This window comes from Cervus canadensis, chromosome 4, assembly GCF_019320065.1.
Source record: "Cervus canadensis isolate Bull #8, Minnesota chromosome 4, ASM1932006v1, whole genome shotgun sequence".
Classification (NCBI taxonomy): domain Eukaryota; kingdom Metazoa; phylum Chordata; class Mammalia; order Artiodactyla; family Cervidae; genus Cervus; species Cervus canadensis.
The window spans coordinates 56,503,502-56,529,076 of record NC_057389.1 but is presented as its reverse complement, the minus strand read 5'-3'; the positions used below and the strand labels follow the sequence as shown (position 1 = coordinate 56,529,076).

The 25,575-nt window shown below is 39.9% G+C and overlaps 1 protein-coding gene and 1 pseudogene across 1 annotated transcript; both read left to right on the top strand.

Moving 5' to 3' along the window:
* The first annotated feature begins 4,801 nt into the window (after positions 1-4,801).
* LOC122439803 lies at positions 4,802-7,351 on the top strand (annotated as a pseudogene).
* Positions 7,352-9,463: 2,112 nt separating this feature from the next.
* Positions 9,464-14,395, top strand: LOC122439798 (protocadherin beta-17-like). Its single transcript, XM_043465254.1, has one exon. The coding sequence runs from the start codon at positions 9,680-9,682 to the stop codon at positions 12,071-12,073; it is 2,394 nt and encodes a 797-aa protein (XP_043321189.1). The 5' UTR covers positions 9,464-9,679; the 3' UTR covers positions 12,074-14,395.
* The last annotated feature ends 11,180 nt before the right edge of the window (positions 14,396-25,575 follow it).

Genomic DNA, 25,575 nt, shown 5'->3' with positions numbered 1-25,575 from the left:
ATTTAAATCAACTTCTTAGTTTATGTCTTTTCAATGAAACATTTTAAAACTCCTGTGTAATCTTGCATTTCTGTATGTTTTTGGTGCTTTTCTTTATCAAACAGCTTTCTATTTGCAAGCTAGTGTTTGAAATTCTTTGTAACTATCTAGACTGTTCTTGTTGACTATTCTACAAAGCTATGGCCCCTGAATAGCCATGAGCATATCTTAGCAAACTTGTTTCTCCAAAACTGTACATAAACATGCACTTTATTAAAGTAGTCATACACTACAATTTTGGCCATATCCCATTGTGAGCACCAATATGCTAGAGATTTCTCTCTCTTTGTCTGCTACTTACCTAGCACATTGCAATTGCTACATAAATACTCACTAATATTAACATAAAATTATTCTAATAATAATTAAAAAGAAAAATCTTATATAATTTGGCATTACTTCACTAAATAAAACTAAGTCACTGCTTTTTAAATTGTTTTTAAAACACAGAACCTTTAATGCACTCTAAATCATTTCAAAGGACTCAAGAGGTAGAGGGTATCATATACTGCTTTGTCCTTTCTTTTGCCCTACAACTAGAAATTCAGATGTAGTTTAGTGTATGTGTTTTTCTTGGTTTCCCTGAAGTTTCTCTGCACCTGCAAAAGAGTAAGAATTTCTTCTGAGTTTTGGTTATTCTGTTCTAGTCTGGTTATTGAGTGATAATAGATTTTCACTTTGTTATTCTGCAAACATAGACAGTCTTTATCAACAAAACAGTGATCTATTTTTTATGTCCAAGTTATCTTCTTTTGTTCTACAATGTAGTTTTCAGGTGTTTTGCAAAGTAGTTTTTTCAATTATGCTAAACTTTCATTAGTAAGAAATAAGTATTTTTTCCTTTAAGACAACAAGAATAGAAATATAAACTAAGATAAGAAATAAACTCAATTGCTTTATATTGTGTTCATTAAACCAAGGAAGCCATGTGATTTCCAACTAAAGTTATAGGGATATAACTATAAGGCCACTTATATCTCTAAAGAGTTTGCTTTATAAGTTTCAAGTGTCACTCTACAGGAATTTAATTATTTGCATCTTTCCCTGAATTATATTTTTTCTAAGAATGTAATGAAAAAATGAAAATTACTCTTAAAGTTATCATTGAACATATCTTTTCACTTTCATCCAATCTAATACTTGAAATTAGAAAGTGATAAGTGAGAACAAAATTAAACAAATGACATAAATATTGTATTTAACTTTAATGATGCCTCCATTTACTGTTAGATGTTTAAATGAAATAGTTTAATGTATGATGACAAGAAATCTGATTAAAGTTCTCACCACTGTATCTATTTCACCACTATATCTCAACATTATGAAAAAAGTTCATGTTTTTGTTTATGCCAGGAAAGTCCAATTTGTACAATTACCTAAATTAGTCTGGGTAAATAAACACTGAGAACCCACCTTTATTAACTTATATATGTTTTTTAAATTACTTTGTGTATTAATTTATAAATTACTGTGTGTATTCATAAAGTATGGATGATTGCTTACTAACTGGAGATCACTACCAGACTTTGGTGTAGACCTCATCAACACTTTTTTTTCTCATCAACACTTTAAAATTCAATTAGAATTTAGTAGTAAATATGATCCAGCTAACTTCCACAAAATGAATATATCATGTAAAACAGGCCAGTTCTATTGTTGCAAAATAAAAATAGAAAATGGGAGCCAAATATCTGGATAATAATACCCATTTCACTTTCTCGAATGTATTATATATGTTCATTTTTAACAATTCCTCTTTCATCATTTTTTTATGCAAAGTATATAGTATGTTTAGGGCTTCCCAGGTGGCAATAGTGGTAAAGAATTCACCTGCCAATGCAGGAGATGCAAGTTCAATCTCTGGGTCACAAAGATCCCCTGGAGAAGGGAATGGCAACCCACTCCTGTATTCTTGTCTGGAGAATCCCATGGATAGAGGAGCCTGGTGGGCTACAGTGCACAGGGTCGCAAAAAGTCTGACACGACTGGTATTAGAAGTGACCTAGCACACACAGTGTGTTTAACATATGCTGTTTTGGGGACGGAAATTCTACTTAAGTCAACACGGCCCACATCACCTTTCAGAACTCCTCTTCCTTATGGCCAAAAGTTACAAAACACAGATTTTAAGTAGTCTCGGATTTTAAGTTTTGCACATATTTGGTTGTATTCTGTTTCAAGTTAGAAGGATTATTTAACAGCAGAAGACAACTTTTTTTTCTTCTTTCACTTTCAAACAACTGTAAAACTTGGTTAAAATTCAGAAATTACTAGTTTGAAGAAACAGTAGATCATATACAAAGAACTGAAGGGGCTGAGTAAGCTTCCTGAAAAGGAAACTTCTTGAGAGAGCTCTGAACTGACTCCTACAGTCAGTTTGCCCTGAGGAAATCTGCAAAAGCCTAAGAACAGTGCGGGAAACCCAGGTTCGATTTCTGGGTCGGGAAGATTCCTTGGAGAAGGAAATGGCAACCCCCTCCAGTATTCTTGCCTGGAAAATCCCATGGATGGAGGAGCCTGCAGGCTACATACAGTCCTTGGGGTCGCAATGAGACGGACCCTACGGAGTGACTTCATTTAAGAACAGACAAAAGTCTTCTGCTCCTGCCAGGGATAGAGTAACTTCATATGCCTATGGCAAATTGGAGGCTAGTTCCGCTCTTAGAATACTTGTCAAATTCAGGGACATTCCAGTTGGAAGATTCAATGTTGGCAATATGCCAGTTCTCCTCAATCAATCTACTGATGCAGTAAAATCCTAAAGAAAACTTCAGCAGATTTCTTTGTGAAACTGACAAGCTGAATCTAAAATTTATATGGAAATAGAGAATACTAACCAAAGCAATCTTGAAAAAAAAATAAAGGACTTAATTATCAGATAATAAAACCTATTATAAAGTATAGAAATTAAGACAATTAGGTATTGCAAGATAAACAAGGAGAAAAATTGAAAAAAAGAGCCTTGAACATAACTATGGTCATCTGATTTATGAAAAAAAAATGACAGCTCAGAAATAGTGGAGAATGGAACTTTTTTCAGTAGATGGTGCAGAGACATTTGGATATTTTTATGAAAAAAATAATCTGATCCTAACCTCATTCCTATTAAAAAGTTTAATTTCACGAGAATTATAGCTATAAATGTAAAAAGTAATTGATTTTTTGAAAACACCACACAACAGTATTTTCATGACTTTGCTGTATGCAAAGAATTAAAGAGAATACAAAAAAAAAATCAAACCATAAATGAAAAATATTGAAAATTAGACTAAATTAAAATTTGAAGGTTTTGTTCTTCAGAGATACCTTGAGAGTTAAAGTGCAAGCAATAGAATCAGAGAAGATACCTGCAATACATACTTGTGAAAAAGTACTTAAGTCCAGAATATATAAGGAACTTCTAAAGATCAGTAAGGAAAAAAAGGCAAATGTCCTAACAAGAACAGTAGACAAGAGACTTATGTACTTCACAAGAATGTACTCTAATAAAAATAAACAAGTGAAATGGACTCATTTAATTAATCTTCAGGGGAATCCTAATTAAAGTTACAATATGACATCACCACACACTCACCAAAATGGTTAAAAGACAATATCAAATGATGACAAGGATTTGGAGCAACTGGAGCTCTCACTCTTCATTGGTTTTGGTAAAACCACATTAGAAAACTATTTTGCAATATCTAATAAAGCTAAATACATGTGCACATCTTAACCCATAACTGTGTAACTCCTAGGAATTTATTGAACATAAATGCACACAATATAAATGCACACAAAGACAGCAAAAATATTCATAGCAGCAGTACTCAAAATATCCCTAAACTGGAAAATACCAATGTCCATCAACTGGAGAATAGAAAAACAAATCATTGTACAATAGAGTAATACAAAGCAATGAGATAAGTTATAACAGTATGGAAGGGGTGGACTTTACAAACATATGAATAATATTGTATAACTCCATTTGTGTGAAAGCTTAAAAACAAGAACCCACACTATAATAATAGAAATTAGAAGAGTTTTACCTTTACAGGGTAGTGACCAGAAATGACAGGAGGGGGTTTCTAGGGTTTTGGTACATTTTAGTTTCAATTTAGGTTCTGCTTACCAGTGTTCACTTCCTGAAACATTATTGAGTTGTACACATATGATTTGTGCCCTTTTCTGATGTATATTTAATAGAAAACAATTTTGCAAAATTGTAAACTTACCATTATTACTAATTTCTTGAATATAATCAAATAAGAATCCCACAAGAGGAAGTTTGAGTACTCAAAAGGTGTTTTATGAGGAATACTGATACATCATTTTAGTTTGTTCTGAAAAGTATTATTTCACTGGAAATTAACTTAGCAAATGCTTATTCAGAACCTGCAGTAACTAAAAACTGGAAATACAGAATCAATCGGGAGCATTTCTGCTTAAAAGGAAACTGATACAAACCAAGGTAAAGCTTGGAATGAAATGGCCAATACTATATGCAAAAGTCAATAATGACGCCTAGTGGCACTGCAAGTTAGGAGTATGAATGAAGGGATCTGTGACTGCCCCTTAGTCATTACAGTGGGAATCAGAACCCCTCATGCTTTCTAAAAGAAGGAAGCAATTTACATAGATCTAGGGGCAGAGATCTCTGAGAAGGGCATCATCCTAGCGCAAGTCACTAGATCAAATTCCATTTAACGAACTCATCTGGATTGATTGTATATCGAGTTGAAGAAACTACCTTCTTGCACCGGGTCTGGACAATGAAATTAGGTATTCCATGCCAGAAGAAACAAAAAGTGGGTCTTTTGTGGCCAACCTGGCAAAAGACCTGGGTCTCAGGTTGGGGGAACTAGCCACTCGGGGGCTCGCGAATCCATTACAAAGGAGACAAACAGCTCTTGCACCTGGATATAACGACCGGGAATTTGCTTCTATATGAAAAACTAGACCGGGAGTGTTGTGCTGGACAACAGATCCCTGTATACTGCATTTCCAACTATTACTGGAAAACCCGGTGCAGATTATTCAAGCTGATCTGCATCGCACAGATATAAATGACCATTCCCCAGAGTTCCTAGAGAGAGAAATGCTCCTAAAAATCCCCGAGAGCGTCCAGACAGGGACTGTTTCCTTTGAAAATAGATCAGGACTTTGACATAGGTAGCAACACGGTTCAAAACTACACAGTCAGCCCCAAATCCCATTTTCATGTTGTCACTCATCATCGTGGAGATGGCAGAAAATACCCAGAGCTGGTGCTGACAAAGCACTGGACCGGGAGCAGCAGCCTGAGCTGTTTAACCCTCACCGCGCTGGATGGTGGGGCTCCGCCCAGGTCTGGGACCACTACAGTCCGCATCGAAGTCGTGGACATTAACGACAATGCCCCCAGAGTTTTTACGGTCCGTCTATGAGGTACAGATTCCGGAGAACAGCCCCCTAAACTCCTTAGTTGTCGCTGTCTCTGCCCGAGGTGCAGATGCAGGAACACATGGGAAAGTAGCCTATGCTCTATTCCAAGGAGATGAAGTTACTCAACCATTTGTAATAGACGAAATAACAGGAGAAATTGGTCTGAAAAGGGCATTGGATTTCGAGGCAACTCGGTTTTATAACGTGGAGATTGCAGCCACAGACGGCAGGGGCCTTTCAGGAAAATGCACTGTAGCCACAGAAGTGGTGAATGTGAATGACGACGCCCCCGAGCTGACCATGTCGAGATTCATCAGCTCTATCCCAGAAAACTCCCCAGAGACTGTGGTGGCCGTTTTCAGTGTTTCTGATCCAGATTCCGGGGACAACGGTAAGATGGTTTCCTCCATTCAGAATGACCTCCCCTTTCTCTTGAAACCCACGTTCAAAAACTTTTACACCCTGGTGACAGACCGCTAGACAGAGAGGAAAGAGCCGGGTACGACATCCTCACCACGGTCACTGACATGGGAACCCCCAGACTGAAAACCCAGCACAACATAACCGTGCTGGTGGCCGACGTCAACGACAACGCCCCCGCCTTCACCCAGACCTCCTACACCCTGTGGGTCCGCGAGAACAACAGCCCCGCCCTGCACATCGGCAGCGTCAGCGCCACAGACACAGACGCGGGCGCCAACGCCCAGGTCACCTACTCGCTGCTGCCGCCGCCAGACCCGCACCTGCCCCTCGCCTCCCTCGTGTCCATCAACCCCGACAACGGCCACCTCTTCGCCCTCACGTCCCTGGACTACGAGGCCCTGCGGGCCTTCGAGTTCCGCGTGGGCGCCGCCGACCGCGGCTCGCCCGCGCTCAGCAGCCAGGCGCTGGTGCGCGTGCTCGTGGAGGACGCCAACGACAACGCGCCCTTCGTGCTCTACCCGCTGCAGAACGCCTCGGCGCCCTGCACCGAGCTGGTGCCCAGGGCGGCCGAGCCCGGCTACCTGGTGACCAAGGTGGTGGCGGTGGACGGCGACGCGGGCCAGAACGCCTGGCTGTCGTACCAGCTGCTCAAGGCCACGGAGCCCGGGCTGTTCGGCGTGTGGGCGCACAACGGCGAGGTGCGCACGGCGCGGCTGCTGAGCGAGCGCGACGCGCCCAAGCAGCGGCTGGTGGTGCTGGTCAAGGACAACGGCGAGCCGCCGCTGTCGGCCAGCGTCACGCTGCACGTGCTGCTGGTGGACGGCTTCTCGCAGCCCTACCTGCCGCCCCCGGAAGCGGAAGCGGCGGCCGCGGCGCCGGCCGACCCGCTCACCGTCTACCTGGTGGTGGCCTTGGCGTCGGTGTCGTCGCTCTTCCTCTTCTCGGTGCTGGTGTTCGTGGCGGCGCGGCTGTGCAGGAGGGGCGGGGCGGGCTCGGCGGGTCGCTGCCCGGTGCCCGAGGGCCACTTCCCGGGCCACCTGGTGGACGTCAGCGGCACGGGGACCCTGTCCCAGAGCTACCAGTACGAAGTGTGTCTGACGGGAGGTACTGGGACCGGGGAATTCAAGTGTCTAAAGCCGATTCTTCCCACATTCCCTCTCCGGGGCACTGTGAGGGAAATGGAGGAAAACCCCACCGTTCGAAGTAGTTTCCTTTTCAATTAAGTATTGGATTATTCTGTTAGTAAGCCCTACTTAATAAATTTGGTAATCTATTTTAACTTAAAGATACATGTTATCGATACATAGTGACGGTCCGTTTTACTACTGCTCCTCATTGTGAAATTTTAAAGAGTCAGACAGTGGGTATTCACTGCATTTTTCTTGCGTTAACTTTAGGGTTTTTAAAATATTACTCTCCACTATATTGACAATCTGAATGAAAAGTAAAATTTTATTTTACTGTTTAGGCGCTAAGTCATGTCTGACTCCTTGCAACCCCATGGATCATAGCCCACCAGGTTCCTCTGTCCATGGGATTTCCCAGGCAAGAATATTGGAGTGGTTTGCAATTTCTTTCTCAAGGGATCTTCTTGACCCAGGAATCAAACCTGAGTCTCCTGCATTGGCAGGCAGATTCTTTACCGCAGAGCCACCAGGGAACACTAAAATTTTATTTGCATAATTTTAAAACATTTTAATCATCTATCCTTTTTATAAAATTTATATTCCAAGGTCCTCAAGATTGCATCTCTAACTAGCAGTGACAGCTGTCATCACAAGTGACATGTAGGGACATGCTTAAAATATGTTTGATAGTTTTTTAACCCACCGATGTACTTCTCACTTTTGGGTAACTTCTATAGTGTGAAAAACTAAAAACAGATACTAAATACGGCTAAATACTAAATAGCTAGTCATATTTATGTGCATTTAAGTATATCACAATAGTACATACACATTTTCTATCAATACAGACTTCAGGAAAGTGTCAACACATTACAGTTTTTGAACTTCATGTAAGTATATGATGGTCACTTAAAAAAACAATTATAAATGCTTAATAAATATTTGCTAATGTTATTAACAGTCCAATAGTGAATTTTTAAAATAACCTTCAAGGAATAAGTAACCCTAATATTCTCACTACAATATAGTATCCTTGCCAATAAATAAAATTATTAAATATCACCCTTTTATTTGCCTTCTAAACAGAAGACACCCTCATTCACCCTAAACTGTATTACAGAATATAAAGTGCTTCGGAGTACATTTCATCTCCTTGTCTTTGTCTAACAATTTGAAAGTTCAAAAAGTATTTTTAGGAAAATCCAGATTATATTTTTTCAAGCTCCTGTGCCTGTTTCTCAAGCTTCTATATGTGTGTTCCGTCCCAAGACCTAAGTTAGTTACTAGTAGCAGGTTACTAAGTAATGCCAGATTTTTCTTTCACTTATATGTATGCATCATTTACCTTTGTTAGCTACAAAATCATTTACTTTCACAATTTAACCCATATTTGGTTTTGTTTTGGTTATATTTGTAGTACATTATGAGAGGTCCCTCTTTGCAACTTCCCATCACAGTCAGGCAATTTATTCTAGAATGACAAATGAGTATTTTCTTTTTATTCTTAATGCAACTGGGCTTAACTAAATTATATTCGTCTGTATTGTGTTCAGATATCATGGCTCTTTTGTCATAGATGATTACCAATTAGTGAGTGTAGGGGAAACTTACACCAGATATTTACCCTCTCCTCCTCCATTCTTCTTTGGGGGATTGCTGCTTCTGCTGTTCTCACTCCAACTACATGACTTTAGTTGGTACAGTGGATTTTTTCAGTAAACCCATCCGCATAGTCCCAGAGGGTATAAAACATACAGGGGGGTGGGTCCTATTTAATGCTGACAGATCAAAACCTTTCCCTAGAAAGTAGATCTTTGATTTTCATTGGCTTTATTGCCTTATTCATGTTTGCAGAAAGACATTGCCTGAGTTGAGAACTTAGTTGGTTTCTAAAAAAACAAATAGCCATTTCCTCTCACTGGGCTATGTACGCAATGAACTTATGAAAGAAAAAAAGATCCAAAGTCTGTGTATCCCAGAGACTGAAAAGTCCCATTTTCGCAGAAGTTCCAGGCACACTGCAATTTTGGGGGGAGTAAAAACTGGATTTAAAAATGTATAACTTCTTCTAACACCATAGAACAAATTAGTAATTTTGTAATGTAAGGTTCGCAAGAGCAAGAATTTTTGTGCTTAATTTACAGTGTTATCCCGAGAAGCTATAATAATTCCTGCAGAGACATACTTATTAAATGAATAAATTTGTCTTGAGCTGAGTTTTGCATACCAAACTTGTACCTTTAAAAGGAAAATGAATGTAGACTTAGATAAATAACTTATTTTGCTCTCATAACTACTGTTAGCTACCTGGACAAGACTGCATTACAGGTGCGGAGGAAAGGAGTTTATAACATTTTATGACCCACAGTGCGTTCACTGCAATTTTGGTATTATATTATGCTTTGAAATGAAAACTCCCTGAAGTTTTAAAGAAGAACGCTTGGTGGCGCTGCAGGCTAAGAGAGTGAAAAACAGTCTCTGCAGAGTCATAGACTCCATAAAAGCCGATCTGTTTCTGTTAGCTCACAAAGGAAATATTTACATGGCTGGGGTAGGTTTCAGAGAGGCAGCTATCCCCTTGTCAGTCCATGACAAGAAGTAACTCAAAATTATTGAACCAAGATAGCAGATCTGGCGCAAAACAATTACTTTATGATTAAATACTGCATCTTTTGGTCTCAGGAACGATGGAGACACCGCAACCCAAAGTGACTCAGAAAAGGCAAGTGACCGCTATTATTATTCTGTTACTATTGTGGGAGGCGGGCGGTGAGATCATTAAGTATTCAGTTCTAGAAGAGAGGGACAGCGGCTCATTTGTGGCCAACCTAGCAAAAGATCTGGGGTTGGGCTTAGGGGAGCTGGCTTCTCGGGGCGCCCAGATTCTTTTCAAAGGGAATAAACAGCATTTGCAGATCGAGCAGAAGAGTGGGAATTTGATACTAAAAGAAAAAGTGGACCGAGAAGATTTGTGCGGTGACACGGATCCATGTATACTGCATTTCCAGGTGTTACTGAAAAACCCAGTGCAGTTTATTCAAGGTGAATTACAGATTGAAGATGTAAATGACCATGCCCCAGAATTCTTGGAAAATGAAATCCTCCTGAAAATATCGGAAAGCAGCCATCCAGGGTCTGCATATCCTTTGAAAATAGCTCAAGATTTAGACGTTGGCAGTAATACAGTACAGAACTACACAATTAGCTCCAACTTCCATTTCCACCTTTTTACTCGAAATCACAGCGATGGCAGAAAATACCCGGAGCTGGTGCTGGACCAAGAGTTGGACCGTGAGGAGCAGCCCGAGCTCAGGTTAACCCTCACAGCGATGGATGGTGGGTCACCGCCCAAGACCGGGACTTCGCAGGTCCTCATCATAGTCCTGGACATAAATGACAACGCCCCTGAATTTGCTCAGCAGCTCTACCAGGTGCAGGTCCCAGAAAACAGCCCTACAGGCTCCCTTGTCATCACTGTTTCTGCTAGAGATTTGGATGCTGGGATCCATGGTGAGCTCTCCTACTCATTTTTCCAATCCTCAAGTCACGTCATTCAGGCCTTCGAAATAAACACAGTCACAGGGGATATTCGATTAAAAAAAAAGTTGGATTTTGAGGAAATTAGATCTTACCATATGGAAATTGAGGCCTCAGATGGCGGCGGTCTTTCAGGAAAATGCACTGTAGCCGTAGAAGTGATGGATGTAAACGACAATGCCCCTGAATTGACCATATCACTACTCATCAATGATATCCCAGAAAATATCCCTGACGCTGTGGTCGCTGTTTTTGGAATTTCAGATTCAGACTCTGGTAACAATGGCAAAATGACGTGTTCCATTCAAGACCATCTCCCTTTCCTTCTGAAGCTCACGATAGAAAATTTTTACACCTTGGTAACAGAAGGCGCACTGGACAGAGAACAAAAAGCCGAGTACAACATCACCATCACGGTCACTGACATGGGAACCCCCAGACTGAAAACCCAGCACAACATAACCGTGCTGGTGTCCGACGTCAACGACAACGCCCCCGCCTTCACCCAGACCTCCTACACCCTGTGGGTCCGCGAGAACAACAGCCCCGCCCTGCACATCGGCACCGTCAGCGCCACAGACACAGACGCGGGCGCCAACGCCCAGGTCACCTACTCGCTGCTGCCGCCGCCAGACCCGCACCTGCCCCTCGCCTCCCTCGTGTCCATCAACCCCGACAACGGCCACCTCTTCGCCCTCACGTCCCTGGACTACGAGGCCCTGCGGGCCTTCGAGTTCCGCGTGGGCGCCGCCGACCGCGGCTCGCCCGCGCTCAGCAGCCAGGCGCTGGTGCGCGTGCTCGTGGCGGACGCCAACGACAACGCGCCCTTCGTGCTCTACCCGCTGCAGAACGCCTCGGCGCCCTGCACCGAGCTGGTGCCCAGGGCGGCCGAGCCCGGCTACCTGGTGACCAAGGTGGTGGCGGTGGACGGCGACGCGGGCCAGAACGCCTGGCTGTCGTACCAGCTGCTCAAGGCCACGGAGCCCGGGCTGTTCGGCGTGTGGGCGCACAACGGCGAGGTGCGCACGGCGCGGCTGCTGAGCGAGCGCGACGCGCCCAAGCAGCGGCTGGTGGTGCTGGTCAAGGACAACGGCGAGCCGCCGCTGTCGGCCAGCGTCACGCTGCACGTGCTGCTGGTGGACGGCTTCTCGCAGCCCTACCTGCCGCCCCCGGAAGCGGAAGCGGCGGCCGCGGCGCCGGCCGACCCGCTCACCGTCTACCTGGTGGTGGCCTTGGCGTCGGTGTCGTCGCTCTTCTTCTTCTCGGTGCTGGTGTTCGTGGCGGCGCGGCTGTGCAGGAGGGGCGGGGCGGGCTCGGCGGGTCGCTGCCCGGTGCCCGAGGGCCACTTCCCGGGCCACCTGGTGGGCGTCAGCGGCACGGGGACCCTGTCCCAGAGCTACCAGTACGAGGTGTGTCTGATGGGAGGTACCGCGTCCGGCGAATTCAGGCTTCTCAAACCTATTGTCCCCAGCCTCATGAGTGAAGTAGCTGGTATGGACACCGCGGAAAACGCTAACTTTAGAAATCGTTTGGGATTCAATTAGGAATCTCACTTGACAACGTGATCGATGATCGTATTCACTATTAATTTCCAACCCTTTCATTAACATGAAGAGCTTACATATTCACACATTCGTTAAATATTGTCCTATGTATAGTTTGAAGTGTTTTACATTCCGAATCTCTAGGTGGTTTTTATTGTTGCTCTTTTGTTGGCTTTTGTAAGCTCTTAACATTTTGCATGGGAGATCAAACATTTAGCAGAGAAATAGTGTTTCTCAAGTTTTGGAGGGTCAGATTTTTCTAAGTCACAAGTGTTTTCAGGTTCCTGATAGTTGAGCTTGTTCGTTGATATCTTGCTATAATTAAGAGAATTGTGTTTTACAATTATTATCGCATGTCTATTATGAATGATGGCTTTTAGTTTTAAAATTTTTCACTTATGCGAAAAACTGTGTGACCTTGTAAATTGCTGGAGTTCTGTAGTGTTGTTTCAAAAACACCATTGTCTTTCCTCAAATGAACTAATATTTTATCTGAATGCTTTTTGAGTATTTTCTTTCAAAATTGGTATCATTTAATTAGACCATCTACTATAATTTTAAAGGATTTAATCCCAGTTAAGTAGAAAAAAGCTGGTAGAGTTATGATTTGTTTTTCATAATAAATGATTTTTAGTATGAAAATGATTCTAAAATAATAATTTTAACATTTAATAAGAATAAAAAGGAAAGAAAATTAACATGATTCTCCCACTCAGAAATAATTTTCAACATCATCCTAAAACATTTCCATTATGCTTATAATAGATGAAAATTATATTAAATGGATCTGTAATTTATCTTTATAATTAAAACTATCAGATTTTACTTGAATAAAAACAAAATAATATGAAACTACAGAACTTGCTTATGCTTAAATAATCCCTACAGGGTTAACAAACAAACGTGTGATGCATATTAAAATATTAGCATCACTTAACTGCCCTCTTATGAGTGAGCAAATAGGGACTTCCCTGGTGACCCACTGGCTAAGTCTCCAGGCTCCCAAAGCAGGCACCCTGGGTTCAGTCCCTAGCCAGGGAACTAGATCCCTAATCCTGGCATCCCATCATTCCACATGCTGCAACTAAGACACAGGTAAAGTCTGCATGATACTACTAAGACTCAACACAGCTAAATAGGTACGTAAACTTAAGAACATAGCAAATATATAGAGTTATCAATGTTTATAACATTTACAATGTGTTTTTTTCTCCTTTGAGATTCTGATTTTGTTTCTTTTGGATATATACCCAGAAGTGGTATTGCTGGATCATATGGTTCTGTTTACTTTTAATTTTTAAAATTAGTGTTTTTTCCAAGTGCTGTGGACTCAGTTGTGTCTTCCCAAGATCATACATTGAAGCCCTAACCCTCAATGTAATGGAAATTGGAGCTGGGCCTTTGGGGGATAATTAGGTTTGGATACTGTCAGGAGGGCAGGGGTCCTCTTCATGAGATTAATGCCCTCCTAAGAGACACCAGAGAACTTGCTCTTTTTCTCATGTGAGGGCACACTGAGGTGGCCATCTGCAAGCCAGGATGAAAGATCTCATCAGAATCTAACCTGCCAACAGCTAGAGCTGACTTCCAGCCTCCAGAACTGTTAAGAAATAAGTTTCTGTTGCTTAATCCACACAGTCTATGGTATTTTTTATGGCAGGTTGAAAGCTGCCCAAACCCTGGAAGGGACCTAAGTCAATGAATTTGTTGTTGTTTTAGTTGCTAAGTCATGTCACACTTTTTTGTGATCCCACTGGACTATAGTCCACCAGGTTCCTTTGTCCATGGCATTTCCAAGGCAAGAATACTGGAGTGAGTTGCCATTTCCTTCTCCATACAATGTGTTTTAAAAAGATGATGTTTATCATTGTTTAGGCATTTTATGTTTTAAATATTTAATTTGTCATACAACGCTTCAGTTTTTCCAAGTGTACTCATGTCTGACTGCCCAGAGATAACTACTTCTGAGACTTTTTTTTTTTTTGAGACTTTTAACTTTTTTTTCCCATATTTGCTTCCATGTTTCTAAATAATATGCTGAGAAAATGCTTTTTCTCAATTTAAGTTTTAGATATTATCCATTTACTTCTAAGGAGCACACACACACACTTGAACACTTCTACCCCATCCTCTCTGATAACAATGTCATAATCTGTTTAAGTAGTGTTTAAATAGTTACATAAATATCACTTAGACCTGAACCTCATGTTGCTGATATTTTTCTTTTCTTTACTCTCAAGTTTATAATTGTCTCACTTTCCACTTACTTTTCTAAGTATATACTTTTAAGTTATTCCCATACTTTGTAAAGTCTAAAGCACCCCGTTATATTATTAAGTGCTTAAAAAACACTTCTCAGTTCCATTTTTTCCCATGGAGCCATCCTGGATCCACCTAGGCTTGCACTCAGTTGTACACTATTTGTTCTCTAGTCCTACTCCATGGCTGGCAGTTTGGGACTTGTGCTATACTTTTCATCCTAGGAAATCCTTTTATCTCTCTCCTGAGTTTGATTTCATTTTCTGCATTTTTATGACTTCCTCTTTATTGGTTTATTTCCCTACATTCCTGAAAAATATTTGGTGATAAAGTTATTGAGAACTTGAACATCTGAAAATTTTCGATGCGGTAAAATCAAATGATTTACTGATTTCAGTGAATGTGGAATTACAGGTTAGGAATTATTTGTTGCTAGCATTTTGAAGGCATTCCTTTGTTTTCTAATCTTTTGTGTTGAGGAATTCAACATTTTCATTACCCGTTTTTTTCTAAGATCTGTTTTTTCTAGATCCCTGGTTCTCAGCTGGGGCAGTCTTGCCACCCAGCAACACTCGGTAATACATGGAAACATTTCTCATTGGCACCATTGGAGGAGATGGTGCTACTGGCATCTAGTTGGTAGAGGCCAGGGATGTTGCTAAACATTCTACAATGCGTGGGACAGGCCCCTGCACATAAGGAATTATATGGCCCCCAAGTGCCAATAGTACTGAGGCTAAGAAAGCTTGTTAAAGATGAAATTAGGTCATTATATATTACCTCCATTTTTATAGAATTTCTTAACTATGTAGTGTCATAGTGTAAGAATTTTGTCATTTATTATAATTCTTCAGTGAGAATTGTCAATCTTGTGACATATATTCTTTAGACTAGGACTGGATTTGGGATGTGTGTGTGTGTGATTTTAAAAATTATTTCCTCTACTCAGTGTCCTTGTTTACCGGTTCTCTAACTACTTCTAGTTATATAGTGACCTCCTTGGTTGATATTCAATTTTTCTTAATGTTTCTCTATTTACTGCCTTTTGTCTTCATTTCCCTGGATTCTAATAATTTTCTCAACCTTCTTATTCAGTTTTTTAAATTTATTTAATTGGAGGCTAATTATTTTACAATATTGTGGTAGTTTTTTCCATACATTGACATGAATCAGCCAAGGGTGTACATGTGTTCCCCATCCTGAACCTCCCCTCCCACCTCCCTCGCCATCCCATCCCTCAGGGTTGTCCCGGTGCACTGGCTTTGAGTACCTTGTTTCATGCATCCAATGTGGACTGGTGATCTGCTTCACATATGATAATAGACATGTTTCAAAGCTATTCTCTCAAATCACCCCACCCTCACCTTCTCCCACAGAGTCCAAAAGTCTGTTCTTTATATCTGTGTCTCTTTTGCTGTCTCGCATATAGGGTTATTGTTACCATCTTTCTAAATTCCATATATATGTGTGTTAATATACTGTATTGGTGTTTTTCTTTCTGACTTACTTTATTCTGTAGAATAGGCTCCAATTTCATCCACCTCATTAGAACTGATTCAAATGTGTTCTTTTTAATAGCTGAGTAATATTCCACTGTGTATATGTACCATGGCTTTCTTATCCATTCGTCTGCCAATGGACATCTAGGTTGCTTCCATGTCCTAGCTATTGTAAACAGTGCTGCAATGAACACTGGGGTATACATGTCTCTTTCAATTCTGATTTCGTCAGTGTGTATGCCCAGAAGTGGGATTGCTGGGTCGTATGGCAGTTCTATTTCCACTTTTTAAAGGAATCTCCACACTGTTTTCCATAGTGGCTGTACTAGTTTTCATTTCCACTAACAGTGTAAGAGGGTTCCCTTTTCTCCACCCCCTCTCCAGCATTTGTTGTTTGTAGACTTTTTGATAGCAGCCATTCTGAGCAGCATCTCAACCTATTTTTTAACCCTTCACATTGAGTTTTGTTGTTTTTATTCAGTCACTCAGGACTGTCTGACTCTTTGCAACGCCAAGGACTGCAGCATGCCAGGCTTCCCTGTCCTTCACCATCTCCCAGAGCTTGCTCAAATTCATACCCATTGAGTTGGTAATGCCATCCAACGATCTCGTCCTCTGTCACCCCTTCTCTTCTTGCCTTCAATTTTTCACAGCATCAGGATCTTTTCCAGTGAGTCAGCTCTTTGCATTAGGTAGCCAAAGTATTGGAACTTCAGCATTTGTCCTTCCAATGATCATTCAGGGTTGATTTCCTTTAGGATTGACAGGTTTGATCTCCTTGCAGTCCAAGGGACTCTTAAGAGGCTTCTCCGACACCACAGTTCAAAAGCATCAGTTCTTTGGTGATCAGCCTTCTTTATGGTACAACTCTCACACCAGTACAGGAGTACTGGAAAAACCATAGCTTTCACTAGACGGATCTTTGGTGGCAAAATAATGTCTCTGCTTTTAAAATATGCTATCTAGGTTAGTTAGTCATAGTTTTTCTTCCAAGGAGCAAGTGTCTTATAATTTCATGACTGCAGTCACCATCTGCAGTGATTTTGGAGGCCAATAAAATAAAGTCTGTTATGGTTTTCATCGTTTCCCCATCTATTTGCCATGAAATGATGGGGCCAGACGCCATGATCTTTGTTTTTAGAATGTTGAGTTATAAGCCAGCCTTTTCACTCTCCTCTTTCACTTTCATCAAGAGGCTCTTTAGTTCCTCTTCACTTTCTGCCAAAGGGTGGTATCATCTGCTTGTCTGAGGTTATTGATATTTCTCCCAGCAATCTGGACTCCAGGTTGTGCTTCATCCAGTCCAACATTTCACATGATGTACTCTGCATATGTTAAATAAGCAGGGTGACAATATACAGCCTTGACATACTCCTTTCTCAATTTGGAACCAGTCCATTGTTCCATGTCCTGTTCTAACTGTTGTTTCTTGACCTGCACACAGATTTCTCAGGAGGCAGGAAAGGGGATCTGGTTTTCCCATCTCTAAGAATTTTCCACAGTTTGCTGTGATCCACACAGTCAAAGGCTTTAGCATAGTCAATAAAGCAGAAATAGATGTTTTTCTGAAATTCTCTTGCTTTTCCTATGATCCAACAGATGTTGGCAATTTGACCTCCAGTCCATCTGCCGTCTCTAAATCCAGCTTGAACATCTGGAAGTTCTCGGTTTACATACTGTTGAAGCCTTGCTTGGAGAATTTTAAGCATTACTTTGCTAGTGTGTGAGATGAGTGCAACTGTGCAGTAGTTGGAACATTTTTGGCACTGCCTTTCTTTCGGACTGAAATGAAAACTGACCTCTTCAGTCCTGTAGCCACTGCAGAGTTTTCCAAATTTGCTGGCATATTGAGTGCAGCACTTTCACAGCATCATCTTTCAGGATTTGAAATATCTCAACTGGAATTCCATCACCTCCACTAACTTTGTTTGTAACAGTGCTTCCTAAGGCCCACTTGACTTCACACTCCAGGATGTCTGGCTCTAGGTGAGTGATCACACCATCGTGGTTATCTGGGTCATTAAGATCTTTTTTTATAGTTCTGTATATTCTTGCCACCTCTTCTTAATATCTTATGCTTCTGTTAGGTCCATACCATTTCTGTCCTTTATTGTGCCCATCTTTGCATGAAGTGTTTCCTTGGTATCTCTCATTTTCTTGAAGAGATCTCTAGCCTTTCCCATTCTATTATTTTCCTCTATTTCTTTGCATCAATCACTTAGGAAGGCTGTCTTATCTCTCCTTGCTATTCTTTGGAACTCTGCATTCAGATGGGTATATCTTTCCATTTCTCCTTTGCCTTTAGCTTCTCTTCTTTTCTCAGCTATTTGTAAGGCCTCCTCAGACAACCATTTTGCCTTTTTGCATTTCTTTTTCTTGGGGAGGTCTTGATCACTGCCTCCTGTACTGTGTCACGAACTTCCGTCCATAGTTCTTCAGGTACTCTGCCTATGAGAGCCAATCCCTTGAAGCTATTTGTCATTTCCACTGTATAATCATAAGGGATTTGATTTAGGTCATACCTGAATGGTCTAGTGGTTTTCCCTACTGTATTCAATTTAAGTCTGAATGTGGCAATAAGGAGTTCATGATCTGAGCCACAGTCAGCTCTCGGTCTTGTTTTTGCTGACTGTATAGAGCTTCTCCATCTTCAGCTGCAAAGAATATAGTCAGTGTGATTTCAGTATTGACCATCTGGTGATGTCCATGTGTAGAGTCATCTCTTGTGTTGTTGGAAGAGGGTGTTTGCTATGACCAATGCATTCTCTTGGCAAAACTCTATTAGCCTTTACCCTGCTTCATTTTGTACTCCAAAGCCAAACTTCCCTGTTACTCCAGGTATCTCTTGACTTCCTACTTTTGCATTCCAGTCCCCTATGACGAAAAGGACATCTTTTTTTTTTTGGTGTTAGTTCTAGAAGGTCTTGTAGGTCTTGTACAATCATTACTACTGTCTATATCTGGAACATTTTCACATTTTCATCACCCTGAAAAGAAGCCTGGTACCCATTAGCAGTCACTTGCTCTTCAACTGCTAATTAACTTTTTGTCTCTATGGATTCATCTATTCTAGATATTTCATATAAATTGAATCATATAATATGTAGCCATTTAGGTTGGTCTTCCCTCAATTTGCATCATGTTTCCATGTTGTGGCATATATTGGTATTTCATTCCTTTTTATGGCCAAATAATCTATATTAACATGGTATTGATGTACCACATTTTACCAGCTGGGGTTTGTTTCCACATTAGTGCTATTATGAATATCACTGCTGTGAACATTCATGTTCAAGTTTCTGTGTGTACATATGTTTTGATCCTCTTGGGTATATACCTAGAGTTAGAATTGCTAGGTCACATATACAGTGACTGTTTAACTTTTTAAGGACCTGCCAAACTGCTTTCCAAGGTAACTGTACCATTTTGCATTCCCAGTGATAGTGTAGGAGGATTCCAGTTTCTCCTCACCAACAGTTTTAATTTTCTTTTTGATTATAGCCATCCTAGATGGTATGAAATATATCTCATTGTGGTTTGATTTGCATTTCCCAGATAGCTAATTATATTGAACATCTTCCCATTTGATTATTTGACCATTTGAATATCTTCCTGGAGAAATACCTACTCAAATTCTTTTTACATTTCAAAATAGGATTTTTGTCTTTTTATTGTTGAGTTGGAATAGTTATTCTAGATACTACACCCTTATCAGACATATGATTTACAAATATTTTCTCCCATTATGTGATTTGTCTTTTAAATGTATTGATAGTGTACTTTAAAGTACAAGAGTTTTTTAAAAATTTTAATGAATCCAAATTTATTTATTTTTCCTTTGGTTGCTTATGTTTTTGGTATCATGCCTAAGAAATCATTGCCTAATCGAAGGCCATGAAGATTTACACCTATGTTTTCTTCTTAGCCCTTACATTTAGGCCTTTATCCATCAATGGCAGCCTTTTATTGTATCACACAGACTTGGTCTTTTCTTATATCTCTGAAGATATTAATTTTAGGTTTTAAAATTTTATCTTCTGATCCTAGCATTTCATTTTTCCTTAGAATTATTAATACTTTTACCTTCTTTGTCTTTGGTCTCTACCCTCATTTTAGAGACTCTCCTTTATATGTAGTATGCTGCTCGACTGTTTTTTTTCATGAGACACTAAAAAGCTGATTAAGCATGGTATGTTTGGATGGGACTAATTGAGTGGTTGATCTCATCTTAAGATAATGAAATAGAAAATGACATTTGGCTTGGGGAACAAAAGTTAATATTTGTAAATCTCTTTTCTTGGGCCTATGTTATTTTCCACAGAAAAATTCAACAAGAAGGGTGGTAGTGTTGGAAGATGTTATAAAGATAGCACTCAGCACTAAGAGCTCCTTGGTTGGAACTGGGGTCCTAATCAGTATGTAGAATTTCTTTAATTCTCTTCTCAATAAGGTCTCAGCCCTACCCTTAGTGTGTTAGCATCCCTCGGTCCAGCCAAGTCTATATAACATCTACAAATAGTGTACCTCCCATTTTCTGCCACTGAGAGAAAAGGGAAGGCACCTTTCTTCAGTGATTGGGGAAGGAATTCTCACATACAAGTAGTCTTTATACAGATTTTCAGCCACTGTTGTTTTCAGTGTTTCCTTGGACCCTCAATATGAATCATTACTTTGGCTGGATTTGATTTTCTTCTTACAAATCCTACCCACCTGCAGCTGTACCCCCACTTTCTACTCTCATTTGGCAACAGAAAAAAACTGAAATCTGTCCATAACGAATTGTCTGTATACTTGGCATCTTCCAAAATTTTTAGTGACTTTTCTCCCCTGCTCTTTACTCTTCTCCTATTCTTTTTGTCTTCATAGGTTCATTTATGTTAAACCTTTGCTCTCTATTGCTTAAATGAAGTTTCAAGGGTGAACTGAGATAAACTGGTATGTTCAAACTGGAATGAAATGCAGTGCTTACTGTCAGTTATTTTATCCAGCTTCCTCACTCCTGAATTATTTATGTTGCATCAGCTCTTGATTTGCTGGATTTCATCAGGTATAATCCTTTAAAGAAGAGTTTACAGGTGCTGTATTTCTTGAATTATCATATGCTTGAGAAGTATTATTTAGCTGGGTATAAAATTAAATCCCAAAGAAAGGCAATGCCAAAAATGTTCAAGCTCCTGTACAGTTGCACTCATCTCACACACTAGCAAAGTAATGCTCAAAATTCTCCAAGTGAGGCTTCAACGGTATGTGAACCAAGAACTTCCAGATGTTCAAGCTGGATTTAAAGATGGCAGAGGAACCAGAGATCAAATTGCCAACATCCATGGGATCATAAGAAAAGCAAGAGAGTTCCAGGAAAACATCTATTTTTGCTTTATTGACTATGCCAAAGCTTTTGTGTGGATCATAGCAAACTGTGGAAAATTCTTAAAGAGATGGGAAAACCAGATCCCCTTTCCTGCCTCCTGAGAAATCTGTGTGCAGGTCAAGAAACAACAGTTAGAACAGGACATGGAACAATGGACCAGTTCCAAATTGAGAAAGGTGTATGTCAAGGCTGTATATTATCACCCTGCTTATTTAATTTATATGCAGAGTACATCATGTGAAATGCCAGGTTGGATGAAGCACAAGCTGGATTCCAGATTGCTGGGAGAAATATCAATAACCTCAAACATGCAGATGATGCCACCCTTATGGCAGAAAGTGAAGAGGAACTAAGGAGCCTCCTGATGAAAGTGAAAGAGGAGAGTGAAAAAGCTGGCCTAAAACTCAACATTCAGAAAACTAAGATCATGGCATCCAGTCCCATCATTTCATGGCAAATAGATGGGAAACAATGGCAACAGTGAGAAACTTTATTTTCTTGGTTTCCAAAATCACTGCAGATGGTGACTGCAGCCATGAAATTAAAAGACACTTGCTCCTTGGAAGAAAAGCTATGACAGTGAACCTAGACAGCATATTAAAAAGCAGAGACATTACTTTGCTGACAAAGGTCCATGTAATCAATGCTATGGTTTTTCCAGTAGTCATGTATAGATGTGAAAGTTGGACCATAAAGAAATCTGGGTGCTGAAGAATTGATGCTTTTGAACTGTAGTGTTGTAGAAGACTCTTGGGAGTCCCTTGGATTGCAAGGAGATCAAACCAGTCAATCCTAAAGGAAATCAGTCCTGAATATTCATTTGAAAAGACCCTGATGATGGGTAAGATTAAAGGCAGGAGGAGATGGGGATGACAGAGGATGGGATGGTTGGATGGCATCACCGACTCAATGGACATGAATTTGAGCCAGCTCTGGGAGTTGGTGATGGACAGGAATGCCTGGCGTACTGCAGTTCATGGGCTTGCAAAGAGTCAGATATGACTGAGCGAGTAAACTGAATATTCTTCAGTCAACTTTCTTTTCTTCAGAGATTTCTCGATACCAAATATTACATTAACCCTATCATCAAAGTTTCTCAGTTTATCTAGAAATTAACTGAACTCATCTTTAAGTAGTTTTTTTTTTTGTAAGCACTTGTGAATGTTAGTGCAATCTTTTAGAAATTCTTTCCTGTTTTCCACATTGTTATCTTTGTACAAGAACAGCTTGGCTAGGTATAACATTATTGAGCCATAATTTGTTTCTCTCAGAAGCCTCCAGAATTTCCATCGTGTTCTGGTATAAATGCTGATGAGGAGTCTGAAGGCTCTTTTCTTCACCTTTAGATAACTTGCTTTCTATCCTTGAAATTAATTATCTTTATCAGATTATGTCCTAATTTGGATAATTTTTGTACTACCTTCCCTGAAACTCAGGGACCCTTTCAATCTGTTTCAACCCGTTCCGTGCAGATACTTTCAAGTATGTCACTTATTTGTATATGGTAAGTATAAATGGTTTTAAAATCAGATAGTTCCCACATCTGAAGTCTGTATGGGTCTTTTTCTGCTGTATTGTTTCTGATTCTTCTTATTCATTTTGTCTTTGTTTCTTTGTGTGAATTATATGGTTGGCTGCCACTAAAAATTTATTTATAGGGTATTCCTCCAAGCCTTGTTTGCATGTTCCATCTTTTAAAGTTAATTTTCATTTGTTCTAGCCAGGACAGAAACACTATAAATAAGGGACTGTCACAAACCAAGTTATGCCTTAACGTTTCTTACAACTCAACCTACAGATCTGAAATACAAACACACGAGGCCCAATTTGTAGCTACAATTTCCAGGCATGTTTTCTTTTTTCTTCTGCTCTACTTAACACCAGAGAGCCTATAGAAGAAGCAAGTTTAGATTTTTTTGGCATTTACACTGTGTTTATATTGTGGACCCGGGGGGTCACTTGAAATAGGAAATATCTTCAAATAACACTGCTGCATATTTGGCTTGCCCTGAGACTTGATTTATATTTCTTTGATCTTACATTGCTTCAAATCAAAGCCCAAAGGAAAATGTTTTCAAATGCCCTGAGAGACTAATAAGTTTTGTTGTTTTGATATACTGTTTACAGGTGCCTTTATTACATGCATCCATCAAAAATGACTGTCTTCACCCCTTTAATATTTCTAATGAATTTTTTTTCTTTCTTTTTTTTTTTGGCCAGACTGTGTGGTTTGCAGGATCTTAGTTCCCTGACCAGGGATTCAACCTTGGGCCCTCAGCAGTGGATGCAGAGGGTCATAACTACTGGACCAGCAGGGAATTTCCTAAAGTAATTTTTTAAAAGCCTTGTCCATCACTTCTTATTGTTTTCCATAGGAGGGTCATCTGAATTATCTATACCATCAGTTTCAGGAATAAAAAGCTCTGCCTAATGTCTTTTCAATTTGAAGATTCAATTTTTCCATCATTTCAATGACATATTAGGTTATTTTTTATTCCATTGTATCCAGTGTTCCATTCATTGCATATTCTGCCCAGTCAAATCAATGATCTCCCTTCCCCACTAAATTATAATCTCCTCATGAAGAGAGCTCTTTTTTCCTATTGTGTTTAGAAAAATACATACTGAAGTAAATATGGATGAATAAGTATTGAATGAATAAATGTCAATCTATCATACCATCTGACTTTATAAACTTAAAAACTGTAATAAAATATTATATTTCTTTTTATAAAATACTTATATATTATTTACACTACTTGATGCTTGCGTCATTCACCTAACTATATATCATTTAGAATATGTGAGCCAGGGACTTCCCTGGCGACCTAGTATTTAAGGCTTTGTCCTTCCACCTAGAGAGGGCATGGGTTCCATCTGTGGTCAGGGAATGAAGATCCTATATGCCATGCAGAGCAGTCAAAAAAATGTGAGCCAATTATCTTTTTAAATATATGTGATGTTGAGCCTTATTTATACACAGATAATGAAACTTTAAAACTAATTTTTATCTATTGTGTTGCACGTGAGGGAAAAAAGTGTTTTATGATTCACTTTTAGACCATGCTCTGTTTTGTAGAAATATAGACATTAAATTTATTAAACATTTTCATCCCTAGTCTCTCAGGAGTGCACTCATAATTTTTTATTCTTCCCTACTCTTTTTTTCCCTTTATTTTTATTATTCTTCCCTATTCTTAAACCAAGATGTGTTAGCCTTAGAAAATAGTTCCATAACTGGTTAATGACTTTATATTTTGCATCTTTTCCTTTACAAACTAATTAAGAAGCTCCTATCCATAATTTGAGTGAAGGTATAAAAGTGAATTATTCCAAGTTCAAAACAAAAACAAAACAAAAAATCAGAAACCACTCTATGTACATCTAACTAAATTTTAAAAAGATATTTGATAGATGGAATTAGTTGCTTACAAAATCAGAACTGGACAAGCAGAAGTGAAAGTCAGCAATGAATTCCTGGTTTTGAAGACACACTACCATTATTGCCTAACTTCTGCTATTGCTACTATCCAAACTGTTACTCCCACAAAGGCCTCTCCTCTCCCACCTCCAAAACTGGTGACTACACGGCAGAACATGTCTGGCTGCCACAGTGGCCTCCAGTTCCCCATGAAACTGATGACTGGGCAAAGAAACACTGACTTGGCTGTAAGCACTCATATCTTTCTGATCTATTGGCTAACAGCAGTGACCGTGGGAAGATGACCTTTGCCTGTCTTCAAAGCTCATGTGAAGGCATTTCACTGGTAAATCCTAGTATACATCCAGAATAATAATTCAAAGGAGTCTGTGAAATGGAATTTTAAGCTTTGCAGGCCCTAAATGTTTTTTTAAGTTAATAAAAGGAAGTAGGGATGGATGACAGATGCCAATAACACACTAGGGGAATATTATTGGTTCAAAGGATCATCTCCCAGAAATTGAATTTATTACTTCATTGCTACAGGGGCTAAGCTTTCAGCAGAACAAGAAATTTTTTGGCTACAAAAACACACCACCAATATGGAGGATTACAATCAAATGCTCCTCTAAAAACCAAGCCAATCAGGCAATTTATTTGACCCTATCTCCTCCTAGTGGGTAGTGAGGGCTACAGGTGTTGTCTGAGTGGGTGTGACAGACTACTAATTTCACCCAAATATGTGTTCTCCTATTATCAATAGATGTCTCATTTTTGGCTGCCCATGAGGACATGTGGGCTATACATTATACTTGTTAACTTCCGTTGTGACTGGGGAAGGTCTTGTAACTAAGTTATGGCCAGTGAGACATGAGCACAAGTGCCATGGAATACTTCACAGAAGTAGTCTTTAAAAAAAAAAAAAAAGGCACAGCTTTCCCTTTCTCCTATTGGC